A 26,903-nucleotide genomic window follows, 5' to 3' on the forward strand; every position below is an offset into this window, starting at 1 on the left:
GAAGTGAGCGATTCCCAGCAATGATCTGCCTGTCTAAACATCCTGCACAAGCGCTAACATCACTCGCTCGTATATATGTCGGGGAAGATGAGGATCGGGAGTTGTATGTCAACTGCCAGATCCGTTTATTCTTGATATATAAGCCGCTGCCAGAGGTGCTTCCTCGCCTCACTATGTACAGAACACACGCATGCTTGGCTGAGTGCACATGGGCACGGGGAGTCGGGAGATACCTGGTGGCTGAACGAGCATCTGGCAGACGGCTGTCTGATGTGTCTGGGCAGTCTAATGTGATGTTTGTCGTCTCTCACTACACTATCTTTTTACTTTTTTAGGTTATTAGGACGACGGGGTTTCTGAAGGGCTTGTACGCCGAGTCTGAACTGAAATCAGATAATGTGAAGGTAGGTAGTCATAACCTCTTAGTTTATATTTTTATCCCTATAATTCTAGGCTTTCTGCCAAAACTTCACCTCTGAACGTCTCCGCAAACATGGGGCTTCTTATCACAGATTTTTATGGAAACTGTCAGAAATTATGTTCCGTCCTTCAATCTATAGCCCTGATAGCAGAGCAGTAAACGCTGGCGGGCGCTGACTTGTGTAGATGTCAGCTATGCTCCAAGTATAAAGTTGCATTCATTTTCACGTGACGCAGCCACCACGCACACCGCGTTTTGTGCCCTCACCAGGCTCTTCACAGACCTGACGAAGTGCCCAGTCTGAGCATGAGACCTGTTATCCATGGCTGGCTGTGTCCTCTCAAAATAACATGAAACATCTAAATAATAATTTTCCTGCGGGATTTCCGCCGCTCAAAGCCTGCATAGGATTGCGTTAACAAACGCAATCCTATGCAGACGGCGGCGGTTTGGCCGCGCGAAATCTCGCGTGGCAAACAAACCACAGCATGTCCTATTTCTGTGCGGGGCTTGCAGAACCCCGCACAGAAACGTCACTCATCCTACGGCTCCGGTCTGCGCATGCACCGGCTGCCCGGCAGCCAGCACATGAAAGAGCCGGGGCCGCTGGGCGCGGGTGAGTACGTGCTCGTCCCTGCAGGCGCTTGGGTCGGGTCCCACGGCGAGAATCCTCGCCGCCGGATCCGACCCGCTCGTCTGTAGGCAGCCTAAATGCCTGTCTCTTTATTTGCAAAATGGCCTCACCGACCCAGCAAGGGATAATAAAAATGGATATTGGGATATACCGTATCCATTTTTATTATCCCTTACCATGGTGGGTTATACTGTGTAAAGGATATTTTCTTACCCTTTTTTACCACGTTTTTGAGTCAATTATACAAATAACTGCAGTTCTCAAATAAATGTAGAGTTCGTGAGTCAAATTTGTAGGTGGCCACCATTCTCAAATACATGCCACGTCTCAGAGTCCATTTTGCCAATGGGGGCCGTTCTCTAATATATATCCGGTCTCTGAGTCTATTTTGCAAAAATAACCAGGCGTCTATTTGAGACCGGTCTTTATTTGCAAAATGCTGTACCTTGATGAGCACCACAGAAGAAGGTGAGCGTAAAACTATCTGAGGCTCTTTAACAAACACTTCTCTGGTAGAGCACATGCAGCGCGATATCTTTGTTTCCTCTGTATGCCACACTTCATGCCATATTTTAGAGATATTCACCATTAGAGGCGTTGCTTCTTTGGGAGAATATGGTGCATCTTAGTAGACAAAACACAATGGGACAAGGAGTCGGGAATGCCTGAGACTTTAATATGAACTTTCTAGGAGAAGTTCCCTGTAAAAAATGGCTCGCTATAAGTTAGTTTACGGTTGAAATACTTTTTCTGCTGGCAGTTATGGCGGCCATCATCCCTTTAATATACAAGACAGGTCAACAGCTTTATTTATTCTAGAGAGAAAGTGTAACTGGATGGGAAAAAGTTGAAGTAAGTCTCCAGATTGTGCCTGATTGGCCCATATAGGCATGAAAAGTCTGGTCAGGATTGTGTCGGAGGAGTCCCTTAGCTGCGTCTCCTCCTGTCACTGGTCTTCCCACGTGCATAAATGATCACTTTTAATAAGTTATTAGCATTCACTGCAGAATCCGCATAGACTTCACTAATATATTCAAGTTGTCAGAGATCAGTTAGACTCGCGCGCCAGGTACCCGATGCCCCTGCTGGCACCTAACCATTTCAGTTGTATTCATACGCTTGAGGGCTGCTTCAGAGCTTTCCATCTCTCTCTTCCTTTTTGGAGCAGAGAAACGGAAATAAATGGATCTGTTCTTTTTTTCCCCATTGCTTTCCATGGGTTCAAAAAAAAAAAAAACCCGGGAAGCTTTCAGTTTGTTCCATTTGATTTCCGTTTTTATTTATATTTTAACTGAACAAATAACGCCGTCTGCAATGCTATTTGTTCAGTTGAAGAAAATGGAACAGAAGCAAACTGAAGGCTTACTGGTTTATAAAAACAAAACGTTGAAATCCACGGGGAAAAAATGATGTTAATTTTCTGTCTTAATTCAGTTTCTCTGCTCTAAAAATGGAACAGAGACAGAAAGTCCTAACCCAGGTGTGAATGGGCGCAGACTAAGGCCGCCTGCACACGGGAGGATTTGCATTGAGGAATCTGGAGCGGGCGTCCACCTCCGGATTCTGCAGCAAATACTGCCCATAACATGCTATGGAAAAATGCTTTTTCCTCTACAAGAGCGGAAATAAACTGCGATTTTGTTTTTTTGTCCCCCCCCCCCCCCCCCCCTTCCCCACGTTTATTCCACGCGGACGGCTTCCATGGACACTGGAAAAAAGTGCCATATTTTTACGGACGGTCCAGCTATTTTGCTGTAGAGTTAGAAGCGTTGTTTGGAAAACAAAGTGTGGACCGATACAAGCTTGATACATTGTAAATATCCCATTATTTAAAAATGATCGTGTTTCTTGTGCCCTGCATTCACATCATAGGCTTGGCTGTATAAATATGTGACGTTATCAAGTGAAACTAGATAAATTAATTTCTCGCCGTGAACATGGTACCTGTACATACCCGAACTATCACTTACATGGCAACCACCACATAAACCGTTGTTGCCCGGCTACAGTTGAATACAGAGGTAGACTACAATGGCTGATATTAATGGGAAGCTGCCACCGCAGAACACTTGGTGGCTCAATTGCATAGTTCCCTAATGTGGCATTAATAGGTTTGTATTTGGACTATACAAGGTGTAGTAAAAAAACCCGGATCCAGCGCTAGGTCTCGGTACGGGTGTCCTATATTGAAATAACAATAGCATACTTAAATATAAAGTCATGGATGTGCTACATGATGGTATGGCCTACGGGCCTCTGCGGACCACGGAACATGGACTTCAATTATGTATTGTGGTCTCTGTAAGAGAAAGTAAAACTCAAAGTTGAAGAGCAGCATGTGAGAAGCAGAAATCCACTTTCCACGTCTCTCTTTCCACGTAATCATCTGCAGGAGGTTCAGGTACCGATCTGCGTTGAGAGTCCCTGCAATGAACACAGGTCCAGTGATGTCTCCAGGCACGTATCGTAGCAGGAGGCCACTTCAAGGACACTTTCCTTACTTCAGTCATAGCAGCGGTCTTACAGAACTTAGAAAGACATAGAAAGTGAAATTTCTGTGTATCACATGCTACTCTGCAACTTTGCAATGGGGTTTTACTCTCTAACTCTTACAGGGGCCACAACACAAAACTGAAAACCATGTCCTGGGGCCCCCAGGATCCTGCGCACCATACTATATAGCGCATCCATGCGTTCCTATTCAAGTACTCTATTGGTATATCCATATAGGACACCAGTACTAAGCTATAGTGCTGGATCCAGCTTTTTGACTACTCTGTATAATTGCTGTACAGCATTAATACGCAAGGTACAGTGATATATTTTAAGGGTGCACATGTGCCGTGTGATTCCATCCTATGTGGCCCTCAACCATTTAGACATAAGTGCTGTTTTGCTGCTCACATATAGTGTCCATGTAGACATAGCACGCCGCTCAGGAGCAGGGACATCAAGTACTAATGGTGCACTGAGTCCCCTTTTCTGAGTCCCCCACATATCAGAAGAATGCCATCCTTTGATACCCATTTGACTATGAGTATATGCATGCATGTCTCTCCTTAGTAGTTTACAAAAGTTATGAAGTGCTGGGGTGTTGCCAAAACACCATAATCTACAATGGAGAGAGCTGCATACATGCACGCTGGAGTCAGGAGTGTAGGGAGTTGGGGACACCACACCCCCAATACATGGGGGTCTCGAATGTAGAACCCGCGACTGTTGAACATTTGCAAGATATGTTTTTAACATATTACAAATGTTTCCAAATGGTAAATAGAAAAAAATCCTATCCCTTTAGGTTTTATTGAAGCTCTTGGTATGACCGTATGACAGTGCGGCCCTCAGACCAGTAAAGGTTGTTCACCCCTGCTATAATGAACATGGAAACGGATTTCATGAAATAGAATAGCAGTACCGGATTTATGGCTAGGGCTGTAAATGATTGGTATGCTCAGAGTTTTAGTGTTACACCATAATGATAATAAACTTTGGGATGGAAATGAAGAAGTCACTAGAGGTAAACTGACATCAGGAATGCAACAGAATGTATTCTCCGCTACCAGCTGGCCAACATGGTGACAGATGACCTTCATCCAAAGCTATGGTGGCGCACGCAACCGGAATGCAGGTTGCTATTATTTCCTGATCACTGCAAGGGACTACGGGGCTGCAACAAAAGTGCTGTAAATGATGATGCCTAATCCTGGCCAAAGTGCAGGTCATCAGCCTGGATTTAAGCTGTATTAATCCACAGACCTGTTAGACTAAGGTCACTGCAAAGTTTGCACGACATCCAGTCTGTGTGTATCTTAAGTCATTAATACAGGAAGGTTATAGAGGAGAGCTGCTGTAACCCAAGGTGCGTACACGCTACGACTGATCCGCTGTAGCCACATGGGCATCACCACGGAGCGTCAGGCAGCACTTGGATTTGCTCTTCAGTCCCGCTGCTGTCCGACAATTGGTGGTGGTCTGCATGCAGTTACAGCAGATGACCTGCAGGGTGTGCACGCACCCTTTGGCTTGTTACTTCCAAATGTTATATAATTGGAAAGCCGTGCCCCATTTTTTTTTTTCAATTTGTCTTGTTCTCCACTCTTAGGACAAAGATGCCAAAATCAGCTTCTTACAGAAAGCAATAGATGTTGTTGTTCTGGTCACCGGGGAGCCTCTTGCCGTCAAGCCGGCTCGTGTTGTGGCGGGACATGAACCAGAGAAGACTAATGAGTTCCTACAAGCCATAGGAAGATGCTGCTTGAATAAAGTGAGTGTTTGATCTCACCAGGGTATTCTGCTTGGTAACACTAAGGCCTCATGTCCACGGGGAAAATAAGAATTAAAATCCGCAGTGTTTTTCCTGCATGCGGATCCGCGCCCCATAGGAATGCATTGACCACCCGCGGGTAGATAAATACCCGCGAATGGCAATTAAAAAATTTCTGGAGCATAAAAAAAAAATGGGCATGCTCCATTTTAGTGCGGATCACACGTGCGGGAGCTCATAGAGCACATAGCTCAATTGATCTCCCGCATGAAAAATAAAAGACAATTACAGTGCATCCGCAGCCCAAATCCGCGTTACAAATCCGCAGCGTATCTGATTTTCCCCGTGGACATGAGGCCTAAGGAAACAATAAGGCAGGAATGGTGGATTTATAAACATCTGTGCATGGGTTTGACAAGAATTATCCTCTGTGCCTATCAAAATGAATGGCTCCACCGTGTAATGTATAGACATATACATGGGCCCTCCAGAGAGTGAGGGGCACTCTTGAAGCCAGACTGGATAGTGACTATATATACATGAAGGACTCCCCCTTATTAACCCTAATTGGGTATTTAAAATGGGTTTACTTAATTAAATGTATCTTGTAACAGTTTATTACAAGATTTTTGCTACATTTAGAACAGGTTGTTTGCCACATATTTCCATTAACCCCTTAAGGACATGGCCTGTTTTGGGCTTAAGGACACAACGATTTTTGGCGGACTTTCATCTCCATTTTTCAAAAACCATAACTTTTTTATTTTTCCATTGACGCGGCCGTATAAGGGCTTGTTTTTTTGCATGGCGGATTGGAGTTTTTATTGGTGCCATTTTTGGGTACATAGACTGTGTATTGTAAATTATTAATTTTTTTTAATGATGGCAGGGAGAGAAAACACAGCAATTCTGCCATAGATTTTTTTTTTTTTTTTTTACAGCATTTATCATGCAGCATAGATGAGACAATACATGTTTTTAGCTGGACGAGTTGTAATTTTTATTCGTACGATTTTTGGGGTACATACAGCTTTTTCATTTTTATTGTGTTTTTTGGGAGGCCGTGCAAGAAAAAAAGCGTGTTCAACTTATCGTACACGTCGTTATGAATACGACGATGCCAAATATGTGGGATATTAATTTAAAACAAACACAAAAAAAAATTAGGCCAATATAAAAAAAAAAAGCACGTGGGGTTTTTTTGGTTGGTTTTTTTTTGGGACATATTTTTTTCTTTTTTACATCTTTTTTTAATTTTTTTTTAATTTTGTCTTTTAACACTTTTTGTCCCTGTGGCGGACTTGCACCTATGATCAGAATTCTGTCCTGCAATGCCTTATCACTTGTATTAGCAATCACAGGCACTGGCAATGCAGAACGCCTGTATCTGGCGTCCTCTTGCCATGGCAACTTGTGGGGCACTTCGCGATTATATCGCGAGGGAGTGTGTTCCCTCTGTGAACCCTTCACATGCTGTGATCTACATAGATTGAGACAGGTAAGGGGTTAATAGTGCAGGTCCCTGCTCCGATGTACCTCCGCGGTTGCAAGGGGAACGCGGCTATCGGTGACAGCCAGCTCCTTCTGCCCAATAGTGTGGGATCTCTTCTGATCTCGCACAATCCCCAGGGCGTAACTGTATGTCCTGTTGTGCTAAGTACCTCGCTGGCAGGATGTACAGTTACGCCCTGTGGCGGGAAGGGGTTAACACCTCTACATCATACATTCTTTTTCGTTTTATTTCCTTTTAACCAGCTGTCAAGTGACGATGCAGTGAAGAGGATATTGTCAGGAGAAAAGGTAGACCTTAAAGGCAAGCCGCCATCAAGCTCCAAATCTCAGGACAAAGAAAACAGAGAGGCAAAGGATGACGATCGGAGAAGTCACAAGGAGAGGGAAGTGAGTTGAAGACATTGATGTAAATGTTTGTGCAGATCAGAAACACTGAAGTTATCATTATACAGTCCTCAGAATTGTAAGTCAGTGACAAGCGTCCATGTAACCAAGTCTTCCAAGATGTTTGCTTTTTTGATGAATTGTTTCTTCTGTCTCCACTTGGAAATTTACCACTGTGGCTCTTGGCAAGCATATTTTGGATTTCTCGTCTGTATCATTATGGGACACAGTTATACCCAAGGCCTTGCTGTGTCCCCCAATGAACGTGACGAGAAAGTGATTTTATGGTAAGTTATACCAAAAATCCTATTTTCTTCAGGGCCGATTGTGTCTTGAAGGCATTTCTAGGACTGGACAATGATTCTTTATAACATGGGGATTGAGGACATCTGACACTTATTGTTATAGTGATGGACTTTTTCCTGTGAAAGAGAATCTCACACATATGAGTGAAGACTTGCACCCCAATATAGATCCCCCTGTTTGTCCTGTGTTCAGAAACATACCCATTGTGACCATAATCTTATGCCTGTATGCACAACGGGGTTCAAAAACTAAAGCAGCAGCTGGTGGCTTTCGGGACAGAAATTTAGCTTTAAGGTGCTTTAGGCCCATTACCCACTTGTAGAGCCCGTGAGCTGCCAAAATGATGTACAACCCCCATAAATGACCCCATTTTGAAAACTTACTCAGGTGGTCATGCGCAGTACACCTTTTTTGTTTGTTTATATTTCTCACACGATCGCATGGAATAGCCAATTTAACTATTCTATTCAATACAGAGGTATCCAGTAAAGGAAAAGGGCGTACTGTGCGATATACGGTTTTGTGTAACACTAAACTATGGGCAGTATCTTCCACTGTATGTACATTAGAGTCCTCTGTCAGTAGTATACACGGGGATATACTCTGAGTCCTGACGCATATGTCAGACGAAAGGTTTATATGTGGATGTACAACTATACATATATGTCTTCACATTGGGAGTTATTACCATACAGTCACCTAGTTTGGCGGCACTCTTAACCCTTTCAAATCCACTGTCTGCCGTCTTCCTACATTCTGTTTGAAGCTTGTACATCTCCAATGTCAGTAAACGCCTGCAGAGTATTCTTACCGTCTATTGCCAACCACTCCGCTGTCGGAGCCTCTCTGGCGCGCACACACACACTGGCTTTAGCCAGCAGATGGCACCGTTGTAGAAGAGCAAAAAGAAAAAGCCTTTTAGGAAACCCTGAATCCAAAATTGGATTGGAAAGGGTTAAATACATATGTAAGCTGTAAGTAATGCCCAAAATGTCTGGCCCTTCCGGCATAAAAGAACATTGTATTTGTCTCTTTGAATACTGTATTTGAGGTGATTGTGTCCTCCCATCTGTACTAAATATGGCTTAATGGACAATTTTTAACTATCTCTCATGTAACAATGAGAAAATGGCTGTAAAATAATTGTTTTGCTGTACTTTTTAGGACAAAAGAGAACCTGAAATCAGAGAAAGCAGCGGAAGCCGAGATAGGAAGGACCGACAACTCAAAGAGGAAGAGAAAAAAGAACGGGAAAGGAGAAAGGAAAGGGAGAGAAATGGGGAGATGGAGAGAGATGGCTTACGGGAGGGAGAGAAAAATGAGAAGGAAAAGAACCGGGTGAGAGAGTCCCGGTCAGAAACCGACAAAGAGAAAAGCAAAGAAAAGCCTGAGCGGGAGAAAGGCCGAGAAAGGGAGAGGCGAAGTGAAGGGAGTCGTGGAAAAGAGAAGGACAGACCGAGAGAGCGAGACAGAGACCAGGAGCGAAACCCGGTCAAAGAGAAGGACTCGGAACATCGCAGTCGTGACCGAGACAACGATCATGCGGAGCGAAGCAGGGAACGGGAGCAAGAAAAGACCCGAACCCGAGATAGAGATAAAGAGCGCAAAAGGGAGAGGGACCCCGAGAGAGAGAGAAGGAAAGAACGTGGAAAGGATCATGGAAGAGATGAAAAGCCACGAGATGAGGAAAGGACAGAACGCAAGGTAACACTACGAGCCATGGTTGTTGGGGTGTGGTGCACAGTTGTGAAAGCGGCATCCTACCTCTCTGCGTCGCCGATCTTCTGTGAGCGTCGGGTGCGCTAGAACAGTTGTGAAATGCCATCTGTAGTGCGCAGTATCCTTTGTTTGGTACCTTTGTTACTTCTTTATTTCCCCCTGACCTTCACTGTTTTGCAGCTGTCTGATTTTTGATGTCCGCTTTCCACTATAATTCTTCATCATTTTTGGCCTGGTCTCTTGCTATAAAGAAACCTTGCGATATCCTTGTATGACCAACAGGGGGTGCAAAGTTACTTTATAACAGTTGTGTGTAAAGAATCTAATCGGTGAAGTCCCCGTCCTCCTGCTAGCTCCGTCGGTTGTATAGCTGTCTCTGCTCCTGATAATGCCCCTCATACATTCAGATGTTCACGAGAGCCCAGAGATCTACACGTGTCTCACTGGCTGCAATGTGTTGCCAAGCAGCGGTCCAAACCTATTGGGGCCACAGCTTGGCCAACAGCGGGGTCAGAGAATTATTCATTAGGTTTAGAAAGGACTCACTAATCCATAATTTTAATACGACACTCTAGTTTTCCCCCATAGTTATTTTCCCCAGTTCCTTCAGTTACAACACGTTGCTGCTCAGGCGCGGTCAGTATCTGTGCTTACGGGTCAACACCCTTTGGTGAATTTTATTGGGTGTTCTGGAGCTCCGAAGGGCGTAATATCCTATTTATATAGACAGATGCGTTCCTGCTATTTACAGTAACTCCTAATAAAGGTAAAAGAAAAATGGGATAAAGATTTGGGTTACATTGGTGAAGATAAATGGGCCGCAGTGTTGTGTAGGAGTCCAATGACGTCGCTATCTGAGAGTCAACGAGTATCACAGTTGTATTTGGTGAATAGAGTTTATCGTACTCCATTAAAGTTGTTTAATATGGGTATTAGATTCAACTCGGACTGTCCGAAATGTTATCTAGAGAGTGAAGATTTCATGCATATGGTCTAGGATGATGCAAAATTGTGCGAAATTTGGAATGGGGTACTGGAGATAATTAAATATATCTTGTCAATATCGGTCTTAATCCTAGTAGTATATTGGGTATTGTTGATGGGTACACTGTTTTTGGAATTCAGAGAGCATTGTATGATTACTGCCTGTTGGGTGCAGCCTGTTTCCCCAATGGTAGGAGAATTTTGTTGCAAAGATAAGAGGTTATATCTTTGTAGAGGGAGACTTATAAAAAAGAGGCTGTTTGACTAAGGCTACCTTCCCACAGACGAGCGCGATATCGGGGTCCGCTTGCCATCTGGCATTTTTCACGCCCATGCAAGGCGTTGATTTCAATGGGAAACGTCATATCACACAGCATACAAGTGCCATGCAATGTCTTTTTAAGGTCCTACTAAAAACAAGGGGCGAGGCGTTCCATGGGAACACCCAAAGATGGGGCATGCTTCATATGAACGTTCAAAATATAAGGAGAATGACAATTTTGAGCCATCATTTTGCATAAAGTATTAATAAGCACTAATGGCCATTAGTACTTTATCAGCTTCATTTGCATGCCAATGAGCCTCCAGGACCTGTTGCAGAACTTAGCAGGAGGTCTGAGCTCTGTAATTAGCTCCATTGTTCTGGCAAGAGCTGCTAAGAGAAAACAATGTAATCTCTAGCTCCCCTGTAGGTAACAGCATGTGGGCTGCACAGAGAATGCAATGTTATCTCCTGCTCCCAGCATGCAGTCTGAACGACTGTTTTTATGCTGAACTAAAAATCATCATTCAAATGAAAACTGCATGATGGTGGCATTTACACACGATTATTGCTCAAAAGCCGCTGTTTTACCGCAGTTTGAGCAATAATCGTTGCGTGTAAATGGGCCTTTAGACATAATATACAGCTAGAGGATGACTTTCTGGGGCCAGTCTGCTGCTTGTGTACATGCTGATTATAGGAAGCGGTATATAGCCTACAGATGCTGTATATAATGGGTCTCTGGTCATGTTTGAACCTTTTGTCAGGCATTTACTTTCAGAATTTTGCTTGACCTATACCTTTGCTGGAAGGCTCCAATGTATTGCACTGCCTATGTTGCCCACAGGCTCCCATGTTTTAAAAAAGGGGGGGGAAAGTGCGGTGTACTTTTTTCAGTGGTGCCGGTGTATAGAAATTAGTCAACTACACTTTTCTACGCAGCAAAAAAACATATATACCGATGTATAGTAAGTAGCCTGACGAATCAAAAGGACTTTCTTTGGACCTCTGTTGGGTAAGTGGAACACTACGGATACATTTGGCATATATGCCAGGAGCCTTTCTCGATCTATAGACCACACACAGTTCGAGAAATGTGAATGGAGCCTTGCCCAGTTTTGCCGCACACCACTGACATGTTCTAAGTGGCCCATTAGTGTTTTATCCTGTTAGAAGTCCTTCGACCTACTTCTCAGAGATCTGAAGATATAATTTGTTCTTACAGCAGAAAGCATCAGAGGAGTCTACAAGGAAAGCCGCCGAGGTCTCTGCAGGAGAAGACAAACCGGTCCCCGATAAAGAGGTACGTGTGAAGTAGTGCTGTACCCACCTTACCGCATCTAGAAGGCGCAGCGGAGGTCATACGAACATTCCCGACTGTCCAGAGACTTGGTGGAAGATTGTGTTGGCAATGCTTCTTCTAATCCGGTCCCTCGGTCTCGGAGAAATAAAAGTTTATTGTGGTATAAATATTCAGCTCTTGTTAAAGGATAGTTAGGATGTGCTGATTTTAGATGTTCTTCATTAAAAATTGATGCCAATTGGGAAGCGAGAAGCCATACAACTCGCGTTGTGTGGAAACTGGCAAGATGTTTCTCAATATGAAGTGGTTAGTATAGAATAAATGTTATTGCGGTGTAGTTCATCTCAGAGTAGTTTGCATTTTATGATTGTTTGCATCATTACTACATCTTGTCATTGTAATAATTGTGTTTGTTTCTTGCCTTGTCCATGGAGACCTCTCCTGCTGGAGATGAGGTATATTAATTGTTAGCTGCTCTAGGCCAATGTGGATATTGTTGATGTGTTTGCAGTTTCCCATTTCCTCTTGATGTGTGTAAATTATAGTAGTCATTTTTTTTTACTTTAGCATTTTTACAATTTTCAGTATTTTATTTTTTTACTTTTTAGAAGCCCCTTGTCCATTCCAAAACATCACGACCGTCGGCCTCAAAACTTCGAGAGAGAAGACCAGCAAAACCTAGTGGTGATGGTAAGGTCTAACTGTTCTAATAATGAAATGCTGTGCAATGGAAGGAAGATATTGAAAGTGCGTGGAAATAGAAGAAATCACATATACACTACGCAGCTTTAAAATTGTAACGCCAAGATGGAAAAGTCCCATTCTTGGTGTTGTAATTTCAATGTTAAGAAGTGTTTTTTGTTTTTTTTCTATTGAATTAAAAAAACAAACAAGGAACTTACATTTAGGCCTCATGCAGACGTCCGAGTCTGTTCACGCTGCGAGAATTCTCGCAGCATGATGCGAGCTGTGCCCCTGCGGCTCGTCTCCACCCCTCTGCCATATGCCGGCTCGTCTCCTCCCCTCTGCCATGTACCGGCTGGCGCCCAGCCGGGGCATACGCAGATCCGGCGCGTCAAAGGTGAGGTTTCTGGGCGGGCATCTGCGAGGCTCGCACAGAAATGGGACATGCCGTGATTTGTTTACCGCGTGAGTTTTCACATGGTCAAATCGCGGCTGTCTGCATAGGATTGCATTATCTAATGCAATCCTACGGCAGCGTGCATGGGCGGACATTCTGTGGGAAATCCTGCCGTGGAATTTCCACCCGTGTGCATTTACTCTTAGTATGATCTCCATCTTTAGGAAATTTCTGTGTACCATCAGGATTCCAGAATAGACCCAAACTCTGTTTTAAAGGGATTTGTCCATGACTAGGGAAAATAAAAATAAACTCTGTGATATCGCACTTGCCAACGTGTGTTTTTCAGGTCACTGTAAGGCGTTTTTAATTCAAAAACTCCTTGCGTCGTTTCTGTGAAATTGCAATCCTCAGGTGCGTTTTTCACGTGTCAGAGGATCGCAGGTGATTCCCATTGACTTCAATGGGAAGCCTCACATTGCATGGCCTGTGAGTGCTATGCAATGTCTTTAAAGGTACCATTGAAAAGATAGTACACGCTGCGATTTACATATATGTGTATAATATGGAGTTTATATTTGCGAGTATTGTGCCTAACTTTAGTTTATGGTGCTCATAGCTAGTGACAGGTTACCTTTTACGACTCTTTCACACGGGGCGATATTGTCACGAGAAAATCGCAACTGTGTTCTGTTCGATATCGCTGCATTTTCTTGCGACAATATTGCAATTTTGTGGCGCTCTTTTGCCAGGATTTTCAGGGGGGCTTGAAATATAAGCCCTAGCTGCATTAAAGACGAAAAAAAACAGTACATCCCTTAACAGGCGCTGTTGTCCGCTCCACTGCACTTCTCCTCCGAAGCTCCAGCACACTTGTCTGCAGTCTTCAGGCAGCGCTTCCTGGTCAGGGATTTCAAGAATCCTGCCTCCAGGAAGCGCTGGCTCTGATTGGCTGAGCCGCAGCACTCAAGAACCAATTAGTGCAGCGCTCGATGAACCCCCTGACCAGGAAGTGCTGGTTAAAGACTGCAGACAAGTGTGCCGGAGCTTCGGGGAAGAAGTGCAACGGAGCAGACGTATGCTGTGGGTTTTTTTTTTTTTAATGCAACTAGGGGTTATTTTAGGGGAAACGGTAGGATTTCCTACCGTAAAAAATTGTATCGCTCGGAAGGAAACCATGTTCTCGTGCGATGCAACACAAAGGAAGACTCCATAGGGAAACGTGAGCTACAAAACATAGCAAATCGCAGCAATATTCAGCATGCCGCAATTTATTTTTCTCGCAATGTAGCAGCTACAAAACATCACTAATGTGAAGGAACCCATCGGAAAGCTCGGGCTTCACATACATGCCATTTGCAGCACTATTGCATTGTGAGAAAAGCACATGATTTTTGTCGCCCATGTGAAAGTGGCCTTAAACAAAAGGGTTAGCTGTTTACATGTGAAAGTATATAATTCTCTCCTAATGCAGTTTTTTTTCTCTAACTAGACATTGTCTATACAGAAGTTCTTTACATACAATTTACTGTGTAATCGTTACATTTTCTCACTTTACAGGAGAGAATGCCAGTGATGAAGGTAAGTTATTTAGTAGTATTGGCGTCTGTGTACAAAAAATAAACCTGTTGTGTCCTTTACCTTTAAATAAAGATATTTAGAGGACAAATGTCTCCTAAGTAATGGAGGTGATTAACCATTTGTGAATGCAGTGACTACCCATAGGCAGCACTAATCACAGCCACACAGCCTTCTCGAATATATTCGGTGCTTTATACTGCTATTATAGAAGCATTAAAGCCCATTAAGACGGGACGCGTGTCGGGCAAACGATGCGCAACACTCGTCCCCGCACAGACTTACACAGGAGCTGGTATCGCTGGCTCACAGCGGGGCGGCTGAAGGAGATTTCACTCCTTGCTCGCCCCTCTTCATTCACTTAACACAGCAGCCATTCAATTCCTATAAAGAATCCACCTCTTATAAACAGTAATGTGGGATTCCCATTGACTCCTGTTGTGCGGTCAATAAGAATAGGTGGTAAGATGAATATTTTCATTAGTAGGGAATGTAAATTGTTTGTAAGTATTCTTAGAGTTTTGCTAGCTTAGCCAAGTATTTATGGTCTGTTGGCATGTAACAGTGTGGTGGTTGGGTTCTCTTTCTTCCTTTAGAAGGCAGAGCTACAGAGTTGCGTAATTCGGCAAGTCCTGATATCGCTGAGAGCAGTGTTGCTGCACAAAGGTAAGTCAATCACCGATGACCTTTCATTTGTATATATGTTAATCACTGCTGAAAATGTAAATAGCTTTTTCTTCAATTTTCATAATTTTTTATTTTGTTGTAGGAAAATCCCTCGACCTGGAAGTGCCCGACCAGCGCCACCAAGAGTCAGACGGCAAGCCAGTGCAGAAGTCGTTGTTCCAGAAAGGTAGGTAGGTGATGGGTGTAGATGAAAGCTCCTGGATTTTGGTGCAAAAGTTTTACTTGGGCCCAACTGTGTTCTGCCATATAAAAATATAACATACTGTTTTGAAACTATGACCATGTTTCTTAACTCTAATCTTCCAAAATAGTACATCTTATAGAGCGAATACTTGTATGCTGATGCCTGTTGCACTAACAGTGATTACCTGTGCAATACGAATCCTGGAAACATGACATGGGGAAGTCCAAAGTTGAGAAACATGAATATAAAATATGTAGAAGTATTATTTTCTATAGTGAAATATCTTTGGCTGGTATGATTATTGTGCAACTAGCATGGCACGTGTGCCTTCACAGCAACTTCATATAGTGCTACTATTCTTTAATGTAGCTTTAAGGGCCCAGATGTATCTAATATCTGTACATCCCCATTCCCTGTGCTGCTGGTAGGTGGTGATCTTCCATGGTGTAATGGATAATAAAGGTTTCTTACAATGAGTTTGTCTGGTGATAATCTTTATTTACATAGCGCCAACATATTCCGCAGCGCTGACACAACGGGGGGAGACCAAATACAAAAAACACTGTTTCATGAAGTAACCAGTTGATGGAGACAGTAGGGGTGAGGGTGCCTGCTCCAACAAGCTTACATACTACAAATAATGGGGGGGATACAGAAGGTAAAGGGGCTGAAGATGTGCACGGTATGGCAAGGTGGAGAATGAGGGGTTCTATACACAGACAATGGTCAGATTTGAGCAGTATAGTGGCTGAATCGGTGTAACTGCAGGGGGTGGTTGGTTGCAGCTAGCAGGGATTGCAGTCAGTAGGACATGGAGCATATTATCAGGTGGAAGTACAGAGCGGTTTGATTTAGGAGACATGGTATGCCTCCCTGAAGAGGTGCGTTTTTAGAGCACGCCTGAAGTTTTGTGTGTCAGTGATTGCTCAGATAGTTTGGGGTAGCGCATTCCAGAGGACCGGTGCTGCTCTGGAGAACTAATGTTTGCTTATGCTTTTACATAGGGTCAGCAGTGGAAAAGGTGTATCCAACGTGATTGTTGACAAGCAGAAAGACGATGGTGATGACGACGATGACCATGAGTTTGTGGTGGAAGAAGCTTCTCCTCAGATGCCCAAAGTGGATCTGGTATGTTTTATAGGCTGCAATGCTGTGTAATGTAGTAGGTCACCTAACTACAGGGTTATTCAAAAAGGAGCAGATTTAGGCATGTAATTACAAACAAACTATAAAAGACGGGTACACAATTGGCACTGAAAAGGGGAAGGTTCAAAGTTTTTTTGACATACCAGTAAGTTCCCATTTTCTGCCACACCCCAGCGCTGTTACTTGGTTATAGAAAATTGGTGACCCCACAGGAGAAGTCGTTTTATGTGCTTGAGTTTGCTAAGTGTGAATCCATTGTCAAGTGCAACGTGAATTCCAACATAGATTCTAAAAACAGCCGCTTCGTCACAAACAAAATTATGACTGGCACAGAAAATTTGTTGAACTTGGGCCCAATGTCCATGGGCAGATTTGATTTGCGGAATCCGCACGGGTCACCCACGCGGAAGATCTGCAATTCAAACTGCCCATAGGGAAGCATTGGTAACCGCAATTGAATTTCAGCATGTAGATTTGATTTGCAGACCGTTTGGTGTACAAAACAAAATTGCAGAATGTTCCATTTCAGTGTGGACTACATGCGGACGGGCTCAAGCGTTAAATAAATTAGGGGGGGGCTGGGGGATGGAGTTGCGAATTTTTTTACGCACGGATTATCTGCATTGCATCCGCAATCGCTGGCAAGCATTTAAAAAATTTCCTCACTGACATGCAGGTCTTCCACTGCGGAAGTCTGCACGTGCCGTGGACATAAACCCGCAGCGGAAACTGAACTCACCCTTGCCGAGGACACTGTAGGTTCTCTACTTACCTGTGCGGGTCTTCAATTTCTCCTTGCACATGCATGATGGAGACTAACGAAAAAAAATCTCCTGCCTTTCTGTGGAATCCTTGGCCGTTCGTAATTGAATTGCTGATGAGCCGCAAATTGGACAGCTTCCATTGACTTTCATAGAAGCCATGGGTGCGGGATCCACAGTACAACTGAGCATGCTGCAATTTGTTTTCCGGATCAGAAGGTCTGCAAAAGAAATCTGCATGCTTTAGTTAAGCTGCGGGCACTCATGTCTCCCTCTGGGCGGCTTGAACTGCGGATCATTTCTGTGAGTGTCTTGCGGAATTCCGCAATTCGAATCAATGGGGAAGAGGCTTTCATTGTATATGCAAACAGAAAAGCACCAGTTGCCCACTAGTGGAACTTCCTGGTATGTCATATACTTGGAACCTTCCTTTTCTCAGTGATGTGTAGATTGTGTACCTGTCTTTGGAGTTTGTATTTAAATCTCCAAATCTGCTCCTTCTTTTAAGCCTATATAATAATCTTGCCTGGTTTCTCTTTTTAGGAGCCAGAACTAGAACTCACCGGAGATGAGAAACATGGTGAGTTTAATTTGATATATGGTGAAACTAACAGTTCTCTCTATAATACCTTGCTAAGAACCAACCATGTATTCCAATTTTAAAAATCACGAGAGAAGTTGTATTTTATGTAATTGCCATATATACTCGAGTATAAGCCTAGTTTTTCAGCACATATTTTATTTAATGCTGTAAAAGCCCCCTTCGGCTTATTCTCGAGTGACTTAAAAAAAAGAAAACCACAATACTCACCGCCCAGCCTGCGTCCGGCACAATGGTCTCCCTGGCGGTGCGGCAAGTTGCTTGAGAATTCTCCCCGCTGTCATCTCCCTGCTCCGCTTTGAATTCCCCCGCCGTCAGCGCTGTGTAGGTAAGCGCTGTGATTGGATCAAGTGCCAGCCAATCACAGCCAGCGCTCGATCATTCACAGCCATTTAGTGGATGACATCACTGGCTGATTGGTTTATCGAGCGCCGGCTGTGATTGGCTGGTGCTCGATCCGATCACAGCGCTTACTTACACAGCGCTGACGGCGGGGAAATTCAAAGCCGAGCAGGGAGATGACAGCGGGGAGACCATCGTGCCGGGGACATAGACGCCGGCTGGGAGGTGAGTATTGCATTTTTTCTTTACCTAGTATATACTTGAGTATAGCTAGGCTTATACTCGAGTCAATGCGTTTTACCAGTTTTTTGTGGTAAAACTTATTGACTCTGCTTATACTCGGGTTGGCTAATACTCGAGTATATACGGTACTTATCTTCTAATGCCGTGTGTGCAAATATATACACATAAAAACAAATATAGATATTTAATGGGCTGCTGAACACTTAGATGCGAGTCAAGATTGCATGTATTGTAGATCTTGGCACCCATGCATGTTCACACAGTGATTCTATGTACCAATGGCATTAGAGAGTACATATTAAATTAGCCGGTTCCACAATTCTTCATGGATTAACTTTTCTTAATTTATCGTTAGAGTTTTCAGCTGCATTCTAAGTATATGCAATACTAAATATCCCTCCCTTGCCTCGGGGGTCAGATGCGACTGAACAGATAATTACATTAATTTCAACTAGGCAGAGGTTAATAAATAAAATTTAGATTTCTACATTTCTTCCTTGAGATTGAAAAAAAAAGTCTCTAGAAAGCCCCTAAACACCCCCCCCCCCCCCCCCTCCCCCGGTTGTGGCTACGGGCATCCAAATTTTTATAGGGAGTGCCATCAAAAAAATGACCTATTCTATAAATGAAAGTCTAATGTTAAACATATTAAAAACTATAGGTGATGCATTCACTCTAACTGTAAGGGCTTATTCAGACGACCGTATATTGGCCTGGGTATTCACGCCGGCCGATATACGGCGTCTCTTTCTGCAGGGGAGGAGGCTGGAAGAGCCGAGAGCAGTGCACTGAGCTCCCGCCTCCTCTCCAACCCTCGGCACTTTTTGCAATGGGAGGGGGCGGAGCTAAGTCCTGAAACTTGACTCTGCCTCCTTGTTGCAAATAGTGTTGAGGGGCGGAGAGGGGGCGGGGGCTCTGTGCACGGCTCCCAGCTCTTCCAGCCTCCTCCCCCTGCAGAGAGGGACGCCGTATATCAGCCGGCTTGAATACCGTAAAGCTGTGTGATAGGATGCAGGTAACTTGGAGATAACTGAAAAACAGGGCTATAACTTTTATTAATTAATCACTTAATTTTTAGATTTTTTTTTTTTTTTATTTGATTAATGAAACATTTTTATACACAGCTTGTCCATAGAATTACTGTATGGAAGTGCATGAGTAAACTTCAATACAGATGCATGATCTTTGTTAAAAAATTTTTTAATACTACTAATCAGTCTTGAGTCTGACCAGTTTTAAAATATTAAGTTGACAGCAGCGGCAGGGGATTGATTCCTTCATCCCCATCAGGAATCCCTTCAGACGTGGCGGGGGTGAAGGGATTCCCTGCTACTGCTGTCACAGTGGATTGCAGATTTTTCCCATCTTTTTCAATGGGGTCTGCACTGCTGCCGCCCCATTGAAAGCAATAGGATGAAGGGATTCCCTGCAGTGATGCGAGGACGTTTTCAAACGCCTCACATCCACAGAGCTTTCACATGGTGGTAAGTGCAATATCGGGCCGTGATATCACCTTCGCCCATGTGAAACAGAGCTGAGAAATCCAACACTCGACGTGTAATTGCACTGCTCTCCCCATTACCTGCCAGCGGTTTTGAGGGGGTCAAATCTGTTGACAGATGCCCTTTAAATTCCCATCAAACATTCATTTTATAAATGCTGAGATTTTAGCTTTATTTTTCCTCTTTTTTTAGGTGGTCTCGTTAAGAAAATATTAGAAACCAAGAAGGACTATGAAACACAGCATGATGCCATCAGTAAGGTAGGAGCTAGAACTAATAATCATGTTAAAACAGATCCTTATACCATTTATTGTATTTTCACCATTCTGTGTCATGCCTAGTTAAATGACAAATTTGGGTCCCTTGAGGTGGTCAAATTAGAAAACAGATGATCGTCAAAGATTGCCAGATCAGGCGACTAAGGAAGATGACCCAGCACCTCAAAGCCCAGGTCAGCCAGTTTGCGCTGGGCGATGGTTGCTTTGTGAGATGTAGTGTTGTCATGCAAGAACATGAAACCTTGGGTCAACTATCTGCACCTTTTAGACTTCAGTGCCCCCTTCAGTTCATCCAGAGGTGCTGTGTAATACAAAAACTGTGATAGTAGACCCCTTTGGACATTGGGCCACACGCTGTTAAATTCCAACACCTTCATTAAAAGTATCTTTTTTTATTAAATTACTTTGTAAAACGGATGGCCTAACTCATTGTAGCTCCCACCTGTTTCTAGCGTTACCTCTCAATAATGGCATGAACACAAATGAGAAACAAACATGTAAAGCCAATCGAAACTGCAGTAGAAGTCACATGATGTAATGTCATCAGTTGTTTATTATGTATAACCTCACAAGCATATATGATTAACATTTTGATAATTTAATAAATGTGTAGATTCTATAATGTTATGCCATCTTATGAAGTAATTTAAAGATTCTTTTAATGAAATAGCGGAAATTTTACACTATTTTTCTGGCATTATCCTTGACCTAGCTGTCCACTGTGTGTGCCTGGTGTACCAGGCAGAGCTGTACACCATGCCCAAGCCCACAGCTGTATCCCCAGCTATAACTGAGGAAGGGGCATTGCCCCGAAACGTGTCTCTTTATGCTGGTTTAAAATAACACTGTGAAGCTGAGCTTACTTTACTGTATTGTGTTGAACCTTTATATTTCGGTCAGCTGCGCCTATACCCATCACATTTTTTTTTCTTCACTGGTTTTAAGTTTAGCGACCCAATTTTTCACTGTGGAGTACGAAAGGCAATTCTCATCTGATATTTGCATAGTTTCACCATGAATGTCTTTTGACTAACACCCCTTTGAGAAACAGGACCTTCATCACTGTTCTGCTGTCATTTGCAGTGAAATCTTCTCCAGGCTCCACCATATTGTCATCATACCTGCATAACATAAGAATAGCAAGTGAGATCAGGCCAAAGTGCGCTCACAAAGTATTGTAAAGATTTGAGCTTTCAAATTATATAACTTATATTGATGCGAAATAAATGAAGATCAAAAAGGCAAGGACTTATCAGCAACCGCTTGTAGAAATGCTTAACTCCTTAGTGATGGCCAATATGCCTTTTTACTGACCTCACTAATGGGCTTTAAACCTGCACATATATCCTTTTGAAGGTGGCGGTTTGACTGAGTACTGACCGCCAGGTTCCTGCTCTAACCGCCAGGGTTAACCTCAGATCCTGGTAGTTTAATCCCTTACATGCTACAATCAATAGCAACTGCATCATGTAAGCAGACAGGGGGAGGAGTATCCTTCTGTCACCCATCGGCACCCAGCAGTGCAATTGCAAGGTACCAATGGGTTTTCATGGCAGCCTGAAGCCTCACAAAGGCCTCTGTCTACCATGTAAGGCCGCCTGCAGATGGGCGAAAATTCTGCAGAATTTCCGCCCGTGGAAGCTGCCATAGGATTGCAATATGCTCTCTTTCTGTGCGGGGCTCATAGAGCTTTGCACAGAAATGTCACTTCCCGGCTGCCGGCTCCGCTCTGCACATGCGCCGGCTGCCCGGCAGCCGGCACTTGAAAGAGCCGGGGCCGCGGGAGCAGGTGAGTGACGCGCTGCTCTCTGCAGACGCTCGGGTCAAGTCCCGTTGCAAGAATTCTTGCAGCCAGATCTGACCCGGCCGTCTGCAGGCGTCCTAACTCATCTTATTAGACTCTGCTGGAGATGGAGCCTTATAGGTTGCTGATATAGGCTTAGTAAAATGCACTACATAAATAATGCAGTGTACTATCCTAACGATCAAAGGATTGCATCTTCAAGTCCCCTTCAGGGACTAAAACATAGCATTCAAAAACGTTCAATAAAGTTTAATTTTAAAGGAAGAAAAACACCTTTTGCCTCATGAAAACCCTTTTTAAAAACTTGAAAACGACACATTATTGGCATTTTCGTCATGACCCAAACAATAACATTTGGTTATTTATCTGCATGGTGAACGTCCTAAAAAAAATTTTTAAATGCCCGAATTGCTATTTTTGCTCTTGTTCCAAAAAAGCAATCCAAAAGTTACATGTACCTCAAAATGGTACTAATCAAAATTGCAACTCTTCCTGCAAAAAACAAGCCCTCATATGGCTCTTTTGCTAGAAAAGTAAGAATGCTATGGATCTTAGAATGCAGTGATGCCGATTTCATTGGCTCCATTCACCACGTACATTGTGCGCGTAAAATGATATTAAATTACGCTTGTATAAGCTCGCCCTCAAAAAAACAAGCAAAAAAAACCAAACCCTTACACAGCTATGTCAATGAGTTATGGCTTTGGCAATGCGATGATGAAAATTGCTTGGTGCTTAAGGTGAAAAATAGCCTTAATGGCCTATGAATGATGCATTGGATATTATGGCAGCTGTTTCACATATGTCATGTAAAGCTTATAACGTAAATGTTTTAACGGATTCATAATATGGATTTATCGGAACTTGTGGCTGCGGGGGATTCAAGCGTTATTTACAAGCACTAAAGATCTATGTATGGAGTGCCTCATACATACTGCTTCCATGGAGGGAGGCTGGGCCGTGGTAACCTGCAGGGAGGGAATAGAAAACCTGACTTCGAACTGCACGATAAAGCCTAAGGATATGTACCAGTCCTATGATAATACATTTGGCTCATGAAACGTGAAATACTTCTATTGTGTATATAAGACTAGAGGGAGACTGCAGTTGGGTAACCAAATCAGAAAGTCTTGCTATAAACAATCCCCCCCCCCCTCCCCACACACCTGAAAAGGGAAGGGGGGGGGGGGAAATCACATTTTTTAATATTTTGTGCCAACATTTTATCTTGCCCTGTCTTATCCAGGCTTCCCGACATTTACAGATGAGTAAATAATTTTCTCTAGATCATAATCCAGACTATTGGATAATGCACTACTTTTAAGATACCATTGATATGTTGCCAAATCTGAGTTCATCTATTCACAGCTCTGTGTCATGGAATTTTTATTGTTGGTTAACGGGTTGGGCCTGCTGTAGCCTAAACGGACGTCTCCATAATTACCTACTGGTATATCTCAAGTCCATCACAAAAATAATATTCTCTCGTATCGGAAACAATCCACCTGTGCTCAATTTTCGTTTGGAGCTCATTATAATCATGGGCTAAATGGGATTTGTAGCAATAGAAATTGCTGTTTCTCTGGCAACAGTTGATTTGACTCTGTTTAGAATATGGACCCTGAGAGATCTGCAGATCTTCAGCTGTAAGACGGAATTTATAGTTTTTAATAAGTTTCCAGTTAGTGGACTCTGATGACCACGAGAACTTGAGATGTAACGCCTCTATAGCTGGCGGATACACTTCTCCTGATACTCCTTTTATGACGCTCATTAATCATTGATAAAAGCTTAGCATGTAGAGTAAGATTGTCATGTTAAGTAGTACGCTGTAGTTCTCATTCAGTGCCTACTACTCTATATAAAATGCAGAACAATTACTTGATGATGTGAAAGTGCAACCTCCTATTCCACCAACTGAACATCTAGTGCCTGCTACTCACACAGCACATCATCATCATCTTGCCCTCTTTCTCTTAGCGTCCCTCAAGGCTCTGCCCTAGGATCTCTATTGTTTTACACCTATACCTTTTGGCCTGGGATGCCTCATAGTCCCATGACATTTAGGCCTCCTTCACACAGGCGACAAAGTCGCGTGATTTTTCAAACGTTGCGACAATGCAACAAATCGCATGTATGTGAAGCCCATGCTTTCCTAAGGGTTCCTTCACATTTGCGAGGTTTTGTAGCATGCGACATTGAGAGTCAAAAGCCTTGTGGGTTTCGCAATATGCATGTGACTTGTGAAGTTTTGTAGCCCATGTTTCCCTATGGAGCCTTTTTTTTTTTTTTATGCGATGGAACTTTGACAGTAGGAAATCCTACTGTCAAAGCCCTAAACTAAGCTCTAGCTGCAGAAAAAAAAAATCACCTAAGAGACGCTGCCATCTCCAGCGTAGGTCTCCCATAAAGCTCCCCCAGCACTTGCTTGAAGTCTTCTGCCAGCCCTTCCTGGATTGGAGGATCAAAATCTCCGCCTCCAGAAAGGGCTGGCTGTGATTGGTTCAACAAGCACTGGCTCTGGTTGACGAGTTCCGTGGCTCAGCCAATCAATCACAGCCATTCAATGAATGAAGGGCTGTGATTGGTTCATCCAGTGTCGGCAATAATTGGCTGAGCCAGGGCACTCGTGAACCAATCACAGCCAGCCCTTTCTGGAGGCGGGAATTTTAATCCTCCAATCCAGGAAGGGCTGGCAGAAGACTGCAGACAAGTGCAGAGGTGAAAAGGAGACCCGCACTTGAGATGACAGCGCTTCTTCGGTGATGTTTTTTTTTTATATTTACTACAGCTAGGGACCGCCCAGAAAATCCTTGCAGGTAGTGCTATAAAGTCACAGTATTGTTATGAGAAAACGCAGCGATATTGTATCGTCCGTGTGAAAGAGATTTGAGCATCGTCAGTATAAAATTGGTACTAAGGCCTACCTCCCTGGCTGAGTTTCTTGGCCCTATAACACACTTGCCAACATGCGTTTTCACATTGATGCGAGGCGGTTTTTTTGGCAAAAACGCCTCCAATCACTTCAGTAAAGTGGCGATCCCCCGGTCAGGCTTTCAGCCATATCTGAGGCTTGGCAAGCGGTTCTCATTGTTTTTCAATGGGAAACCTCGCATCACAGGCGGTGCTATAGGTTTTACTGTCCCATTGAAAACAATAAGCGATGCATTCCGAGGAACGCCAAAAGATAGGACACGTAGCAATTTTTATATGACTCTGTTCAAAAGAATGCGGTTCATATTCGTGCAACATTTGTGCACCTTGAAACACACAAATCTTGCGTCAGTTTCTCGGCCGCGTGAAACCGACCTCAGATGATACTTCTCTGCTGTGCAGAATCCCAGAATGTCTATCAACTACAATATATCATCCTCCTTTTGCTTTCTAGAGCTCAAGATGGAAGAAGAAAAATGAATCAATTCAACTTCCCTCACTTCACTCAACCCCCTTTCCCACACCGCACAACAGACCTGTCAATCAGTTAATGGCTTCATACTTTCTAGTTCTGTAATTCCAATGCCTTAGAGCTCTTACAGGAGCATATGCTACTGTGTAATATTTTTGTGCCCGTAATACACAGTACCGATCTCACAATCCCTTTCAATTGTGACTTTCACACACATCACCCGAACTGCATGCGCAAAAAGATTGCGGTAAGCACAATCTTGGCACATATTACATCTGCATTTACAACAAGACAGTGTATGGATTGTTTGCACGTAGCAAGTATGCATGTCATTATGCACTTGCTGCATGCTCCTGCACGGGAGATACTTGCGCGCAAAAAAAACCCCTTTTTAACCCTTTCTGCCTTCTCCTTTACAATTAGCGCTATGTAATGCAAGGAGATTCCCCCCGGCTATTATGTGACTGCCGGTTGTCACCTGACCCCAGCTGTTACATGATCGCTGGGAGGCTGAAGGGAGAATAATGAGGTGACCACTGGTACCCTCCTGAACTCTTTCAGATCAGAAGGGTGAAGGAAGAATTTATTTTTTCTCATCCATTCTCCCCAGCTCCAATTTATTTGGAGCTGGGGAGAATGGATGAGAAAAAATAAATGGATTGGACAGGGTTAATTTCAAGTCATCAAAAATGCTAATGAGTGTCCTTATCTCCTGCCTAGACAATTGCAATGTGTTTCTCAGTGGCCTCTCATCCAATTCTCTTGTGCCCCTTCAATGCACCTCCAACTCCGCTGCCCATCTAATCCACCCCTGCCCCTGCCACTACTTCGCCTTTCCCTTTACTGGAGGCACGTTGTGTAAAGAACTTAGATCAAAATATCCCAATGACATACAAGGCTGTCAACAATCTCCATACATCTCTGACCTAATTTCTGGTCCTCATAGATCTCTTTTGCTAACTTTTTTTCTGCTTCTCGCACAACTATCTCCAAGATTTCTCTGGAAGTCCCTACAACAATCAATCAGATTCTTTCTTCCGCCTTCAAAATTTCAAAAGCAACCTGAAAACCCACCTCTTCAGAATCCCCTACAACCTACAGTCAACTTCCACCCCACTACTATAAAAGCACCTTTCACCCTCACCTATTGTCCACTTGCCTTGTGGCCCAGGACCTCTCTGTTGGTCGGTCACTCATTTAGTCTTGTTTTAAAAGGCTAAGGAATCTAGCGCAACCAGTTGGCAAATGTCAATGATGATGAAAAGGGTGTATACTTTACTTTGAACCAGCAGTCCTAGCATTTTAAACCTTCCGCTACAACATTATCCAACACTAACCTGACCATTGGTCGATTAGCATATTAGGTTGGCAGCACTATTTCCACATCTGTCTTATCCTGCCCTTCAGTACATGGCATGGTAGTGTACCACCCCTGCCGTAGGTTCTCTAGCCAGATTCCTATTTTTCGCCTCCCTTCACACACATTTAGTGTTTATATTTA

At 43.5% G+C, this 26,903-nt stretch overlaps 1 protein-coding gene and 1 long non-coding RNA gene across 3 annotated transcripts in view; one reads left to right on the forward strand and one right to left on the reverse strand.

Annotated features, from left to right (window-relative positions):
* The window catches only part of TRAF3IP1 (TRAF3 interacting protein 1), a 42,130-nt gene that overhangs the window by 3,405 nt on the left and 11,822 nt on the right, over positions 1-26,903 (forward strand). Inside the window, exons 2-13 of one of the 2 annotated variants that reach the window (XM_066575712.1) lie at positions 336-404; positions 5,158-5,319; positions 7,075-7,218; positions 8,686-9,225; positions 11,715-11,789; positions 12,398-12,479; positions 14,431-14,451; positions 15,045-15,114; positions 15,218-15,301; positions 16,324-16,447; positions 17,770-17,806; positions 20,107-20,174. In XM_066575712.1, coding sequence (XP_066431809.1) covers positions 336-404; positions 5,158-5,319; positions 7,075-7,218; positions 8,686-9,225; positions 11,715-11,789; positions 12,398-12,479; positions 14,431-14,451; positions 15,045-15,114; positions 15,218-15,301; positions 16,324-16,447; positions 17,770-17,806; positions 20,107-20,174 — 1,476 coding nt within the window. Of the gene's footprint in view, positions 1-335; positions 405-5,157; positions 5,320-7,074; positions 7,219-8,685; positions 9,226-11,711; positions 11,790-12,397; positions 12,480-14,430; positions 14,452-15,044; positions 15,115-15,217; positions 15,302-16,323; positions 16,448-17,769; positions 17,807-20,106; positions 20,175-26,903 lie in introns of both variants that reach the window. The other variant, XM_066575711.1, reaches the window with a different exon arrangement.
* On the reverse strand, positions 15,814-26,566 carry LOC136576435 (uncharacterized). The gene is made up of 4 exons (XR_010786367.1): positions 26,547-26,566; positions 21,206-21,313; positions 17,238-17,447; positions 15,814-16,490 (listed from the first exon to the last, which is right to left on the reverse strand). It is a non-coding gene; the product is annotated as an uncharacterized lncRNA (long non-coding RNA).

The sequence above is a fragment of the Eleutherodactylus coqui genome, chromosome 8 (genome assembly GCF_035609145.1).
Source record: "Eleutherodactylus coqui strain aEleCoq1 chromosome 8, aEleCoq1.hap1, whole genome shotgun sequence".
In the NCBI taxonomy this organism is placed as follows: domain Eukaryota; kingdom Metazoa; phylum Chordata; class Amphibia; order Anura; family Eleutherodactylidae; genus Eleutherodactylus; species Eleutherodactylus coqui.